The 6000-nt window shown below is 47.6% G+C and overlaps 2 protein-coding genes across 2 annotated transcripts in view; both read right to left on the bottom strand.

Annotated features, from left to right (window-relative positions):
- Positions 1–465, bottom strand: part of NTAN1 (N-terminal asparagine amidase) — a 13463-nt gene extending 12998 nt beyond the window's left edge. The window contains exon 1 of the mRNA XM_035022485.1: positions 418–465. Within this exon, the coding sequence (XP_034878376.1) occupies positions 418–465 (48 nt within the window). The remainder of the gene's footprint in view (positions 1–417) is intronic.
- A 1177-nt stretch (positions 466–1642) lies between these two features.
- The window catches only part of RRN3 (RRN3 homolog, RNA polymerase I transcription factor), a 30846-nt gene continuing 26488 nt past the window's right edge, over positions 1643–6000 (bottom strand). The window contains exons 16-18 of the mRNA XM_035022319.1: positions 5401–5553; positions 4168–4255; positions 1643–3523 (exon numbers count right to left, since the gene is read on the bottom strand). Of these exons, the coding sequence (XP_034878210.1) occupies positions 3362–3523; positions 4168–4255; positions 5401–5553 (403 nt within the window). The 3' untranslated portion in view covers positions 1643–3361. The remainder of the gene's footprint in view (positions 3524–4167; positions 4256–5400; positions 5554–6000) is intronic.

Raw genomic sequence — 6000 nt, 5'->3', positions numbered from 1 at the left:
CCAGCCCCGGGCCGCCCGCGGCCCCCGCCCCCGGGCCGCCCCACCGCGCCGCGCCCCGCCCCGCCCCCCGCGGGCGCCGCCGGGAAGTGGAGTCCCCCGGGGGGGTGGGGGAGGAGGGGCGGTGCAGCCCCGAGCGGCTGGGGAAATCGGGGGCGGGGCCGCACGGCCCTGTGGGAGATGTAGTCCAAACGCGAGGGAGGGGCCCGCGGCCAGCCCCCTCCGCAGGGGGCGCTGGGAAATGTAGTCCCGAAAGCGTGGGCGTCCAGGAAAGGCGGGGAGCTGGGCTGCTGGCGAGAGCCTCAGCTCCTGGTGCCCTCCCTGGCTCGACTAGCGGATCAGCCAGCCTGGCCCGAGTGTGGGCTCTGGGGTCGGGCTGCCTGGAGTCAAGATCACGGCTCTACTTCTTCTCATCCTGACCTTGAGCAGGTAATCCGAGTCGGGGAACCAGCGGCTATGCCGCTCCATAGGACTGTGTTCAATCAACAATAAATGTTGAACTGCGAAAATAGAGTCGAAACTTTGCTAGCCCCCCACATTTAGAAATCATCAGTAACACTTGCTGCTTGGAACTCACTGATGGGCTAAGAACCCTGGGAGTGACGATCAGCAAGATACCACCCAGTCCCTACGGATCATAGGCTTCTCGCCTAGGGACTCTCTGTTCTGCAATTTGGAAATATTCCTTGAATATACCCAACTCTACAAGACGTCAACCAAAAGGCAACTTCACAAAACTAGTGGGTGAGATGAAGAGCCACCTCACAGAGCAAACACTGTTGGAACGGTGTCTGTCTTCAAAGCTCCCAGGGCGATTCTGGGACCAAGAATTAAGGTCCACCATAATAAGCAAGGCCTGGCGAGGGGGGGCGGGGCAACGCCCTTCCTCTCTCCAGGTGAGACCACTTCAGCACTAAGGAGGCGATTGGTGTGGATGGAATGCACGGTACCCTTGCCTTGGAAAAATTCCTTCCATGCAAGGGCTTCCTGCTTAGCTACTTTCTCACGAAGGCAGCTGGACAGCTACTGCCTTTCCATGCATTTTCCCTGAATCCTCACAACCCTCGAGTCTGGAACAGTTATGCCCACCTTACAGCTCCCAGTGGAGCTCGGACTTGTTCAAGGTCACGCAGCTGGCTAGAGAGACGCCAAGTGTGTTATCCATGACACCTGAGAGGTCCCCGGTCCTTTCATACTTGGACAAATTCGCCACTTCTCGTTAAGGAAGAGCCGACCATAGCCGACAAGACAACAGGAGAGACCCTGGAACTCCCACCCCAAACGAAAGCCTGGCTTTTCAGTGAGGAAGAGAAAAACCCTTTTTCTAGAATTGCCAAGGGAATTTCCCCAATTTTCTTTTCCCCCCATAGATGTTCCTTTAAAGCATGTGCATTTTTCAAGGAAGTGTTTGTTTTCCTGGAACCCGTTCAGGCCTGGGGGGTGGCCCTTGTGGCTGGGTGTGCTCACGGCATCCCGGACACGCTGGCTGCCCCTGGAGGTCACTCTCCTCTGCAGCATGTACTTTCTTTCCCAGCACCCGCAGCCGCTCTGGCGGGACCTCTGCCTCTGTAACGGAGTAAGGGTTCAGCTGCAGTTTCTCACAGAGCTTCAGCAGAGATCAGTAAAAACCACAGAAAACACAATATCTGTGTGAGAAGCCTCTTTATTGGGGTACCTCCCATGACTCCTTTACTGGTGTAAGAACCACAGGTCCAGATTAACCATGTCATTGTTTTATTTTCACAATGTTATTTTCCCTCAAACTCCTTTGAAATTAAACATTTATTTATGAAGATACCCTTAACTACATTAAAACTTCTCAACCCACAAAGGCCCACTTACCGTTAACTTCTAGGGACACATTTTCACGTACTCATTTACCCAGGGTACAAAAATCCCACCTTTTTGCCAGCAGTTAAAAGAACAGAGAACCCAAAGGTTCTCAAATGACTTTCCACCAAGTCACCAAAAGAAAATCCGCAATATCCAAAACCTTTTAAACCCATAAAAATTTCTATTTTCCAAAAACATATTTACTCTACATTGCCATCAATACAATTATACAAGAGCATACAAAGCCCCAGGAAAGAGAGAGTATTTCATTACAAAATATTTGTGATCAAGAAAATATCGCTTGCTTTTAAATAATACGATAAGTGGCAGAAAAATAAATATGTTTAGAGAGGTCTATTTTCATAAGCAACAAAAAAGTACACAAATAAGGAACGAAGCTAAAATATGCATTAGCTACAAAATGAGTCTAGCAGTGTTTGCACACACGTGTTATAAAGTGAGGTTGTTCCAACTCCTCTCTCTCAGTGTTTAGTTATAAAAGTACAAAAAGAGCCTCCCCGGAGGAGGATCTCACCGAGCTGAAATCCACGATACAAACAGCCAGTAGACGGAGGCTGAAGCTGTAACCTTGGTCTGTTGTCGCTAGTGAAACCATTCTACCAACTAACCCAAGCGCCCCTTTCTGTGCCGTTAGCACAAAGAAATTCTCAAGATGACCAACTGATTCTAGTTTAAAAAGAAAAAAAAATCCAAGTAACATTCCCCTACAAACAAGTAGTTCCAGTTCTAACAGCTCCTGGGAGCCTCAGGGTAAAATGCCATGTGCTGTGTTTTATAAAAGCCCAACCCCACTCTCCGTGCATGGGAATTCCATTTACCCCGAACTCCATGGTTCTTTTAAACCCATTTTTAAACTCACAAGTGTATGATTTGTCTGCTTCTATTTCTCTAAATCCTCCAGCTCTTCCCTCCAGGATTTCATTGGTCTCCAAAGTCCCTGGGGGTCTTCCGTACCAGCTCCAGCTTCCAGCATCAGGGACCAGCTCTGGCCACCTCCCCACCCTCCTCCTGTCCCCTCTGCACCCCACTGAAATCCCAACACACAGATACAGTTCCAGCTGAGGGGCAACAATGTCTCCAAAGTAAATCATTTTAAAGACACTCGACAGTGTCTACATAGAGCATTTTTTCACTGAAAAGAAATCAGATCAACACAGTCCTGTGACTACGGCTCAGACAAAACCTGTGTGAAAAATGCAATCGGTTAAAACAGGCTGTTGCCAATATTAGAAATTTCACAATGATGTCAGAAAGCTGTAAGAGAAATAAAATATACATTAAACAAAGAACCAAGCCTTCAACATTTATCATCAACTCCATTCTAAAATATTGCACATGATATCCAGTCTTTTCCTTTTGTCTGGAGGGGAGCAAAAAAGAAAAAAACCACGTCCGTCCAGACACTATAGTAGGTCTACCTTGAAAGTAAGATGCCTGAGGCATGTCCTCGCTCTAGTCGAAACAGGGTGAGCCCTGGTACTGAAGGGCACGATGAGGAGGAATGCTCGTCTCAATCACAAATCCTTGCAATCAGAGGGGACTGGTCTGGCAGATACAACACGGGAGGGGAGCCCACACTACTCGAGGGACTTCGGAAATGCGTGTCAAAGGAGCTCGGAGTGATCCCAACTTCACCTTTCAAAAAATCATCATCCTCATCTTCCACCACCTCCTGTATAAAGAACAGAGGTTATCAGTAGGATCACCAGCGGCAATGTGAAATTTCAAGAGTTCCTCTCAGGAATGTGCCACTTCTAGAAAGAGGAAGGTCAAGAAACATATCTTAATTTTGGAAGCTTCCTCTGATGCACACTTCTTCATGACCAACCACCCACACAACTACTCATCACACGTCGTAACTAACAGATTTTAAGCTCAAAGAGGGCAGGCAGCATGACACGCATTCTCGCTCAGCGTCCTCCCCCTTGTGTCTAATACAATGGGCATGAGTGAATGAACAACCGCCCCCTCCGACCCGAGCAAAATATAAAGAAAAAAGAGCTTTCCAATGATTACTTATGAAAAACAAGACTTAAGTAAATTTGAGATTGTTACTTGGTGGTAATGATCATGTGGTAAAGATCTTAATTTGTTGAGCTGATTTTTAATAAACCTTCACTTCCCAAAGTCCGCTTACAACAGAGTGTCTACTTTAAACAATAAAAATTTTTTTCATAAGAACATAGTGCGCTTGGATTTTTGTAAAGGCAGAATGAATAAAATGTCATGTTTTGTAGATTTAACACTGCTATGTCCTATTTGACTGTGGTCTGTAACCACGCTGGAGGTTCCCAGTGTGCGGAGTCACAAACTTACCTTTTTAATGGGCTTCTTGAACTCCTGAAGCTCTTCTGCACTCATGTCTTCCCATATCTGATAAACAGGATCGACGAATTTCTTTGACCTGTCGACAGAGGTCACATTTCAAAATCAAGTTCAAGGCCACACTTAAGGTCAGACTTGTCTGGCTGGCTCTTTACTCAACAGGATCCATTACCCAAAATAAAAACAATGGCTCAGGGGCGCCTGGGTGCCTCCGTCGTTAAGCGTCTGCCTTCGGCCCAGGTCATGATCCCGGGGTCCTGGGATCGAGTCCCACATCGGGCTCCCTGCTCCGCGGGAAGCCCTCTTCTCCCTCTCCCACTCCCCCTGCTTGTATTCCCTCTCTCGCTGTGTCTCTCTGTCAAATAAATAAAATCTTTAAAAAAAAAAACAATGGCTCAAATAATCATTGTGCCAAAAAATACTGGATGTCAGTACTGTAAATAACATGGCTCCTTGTTTATAAAGCTTCATCTACTCAGATGGCATATTCAGCTACTGTTTCTCATCTTTTTATTTTCAAATGAAATTATTTCTCAAGTCTGTCAGGACCGACAATGAGTTAGAATAAGTTCAAATGAAAACAAAATTGTGTTACTCTGAAATTTCATTTTTTATATTCCTACAGTAATTCTACTAAAGATTAGTCTGGGAAAAAAGACCAATGTGGTTTCAGTTAACCAAGACTTGGGGGGCCAGATAATCCTAAATCGTGGTGTTGCTAGTTAGAAGCTGCACAGTAAGCCTATGTCCTTATACAAATGCAAAGTTAAAGACCGGCCTGGTGGTTTTTCACCATTACCCGCCCAGATAAATGGCGTGGCTGCTGTTTATCCTCGGCAGCAGCAGGGAACGTGGTCTCTAGAGGAAGGAACAAGTCGCCTGGCAGAAAATTGTGAGCCACGAATAGGCAGCATCCTCCCCATCCGGAACCTCTATACTGGCAGCCCGTTTCGTGTTGAAAACGACCGGTTTACAGGAAAACAGAAGATAGATGAAAAACCTTTGGTGTCAATCCGGGGTTCTTCCTGAACTACAGGGCTGCACACCCCGCAGCCTCTAACAGGCATTCTCTACCCAAGGCCCATGAAACATTCGACGGGGACCCTGAGCCGCTGACAAACCGATACGAATGCCACTTACGACAAAGAAACCCTCAGCCTGGGGAAAGCAAATACACGTCCCATGTACAGTGCCCCAGCCGGTCGACAGGCTGAGAGTACCCACCTCTTAAGCACACAAGGATCGAAGGGGAAGAAGGTGTCAAGTGGGTTTGTGCAGGTTTGCACCGAGTCCCCGCCAGCCGTGTTTCTAATGACCGGCAGCATCTGGCGATTATTCCTCTCGATGATGGTGTAGCAGAAGACCAGCTGGTATTTGCTGCGGAACAACAAAGCCAAGACACAGACGGAAGGCTTTAACCTCGTGCACTAACTCTGCACGGAGGTACCTGTTCCTGTCACACCCGTGCTGACCGCACAGATGTCACACATAACACGTGCAAGAAAACAATCACATACAACAGGAAGCAATGCTTTTAGGGCACAGCTTATGGTCCTGCTGTTTACACGCTTGCCAAGGAGCAAGAGGGCGCTTAGTGGATAGGCATGACTCACTAAAACGGAATGTGTTCGAGGTAGGGCTCTCCTGGTTGGCAAGATACTCTAAGCTAAGTGGCGTCTGCTATCTGTAAGACAATGAGGAGGCTGGTGGAAAGGGGCTTCTCTGACAGGACTGTGGTCGCTGAGGGCTCTACCGGACACGCCTGTAACGAGGCCCAACTCTGAAAAAGTAACAGCTTAAGTCCCAACAAACGATTGATTAAAA

Source organism: Mirounga leonina, unplaced genomic scaffold, assembly GCF_011800145.1.
Source record: "Mirounga leonina isolate KUSES-001 unplaced genomic scaffold, KU_Mleo_1.0 Mir_175, whole genome shotgun sequence".
NCBI classification, from domain to species: Eukaryota; Metazoa; Chordata; class Mammalia; order Carnivora; family Phocidae; genus Mirounga; species Mirounga leonina.
This window is presented reverse-complemented; position numbering and strand designations above follow the sequence as displayed.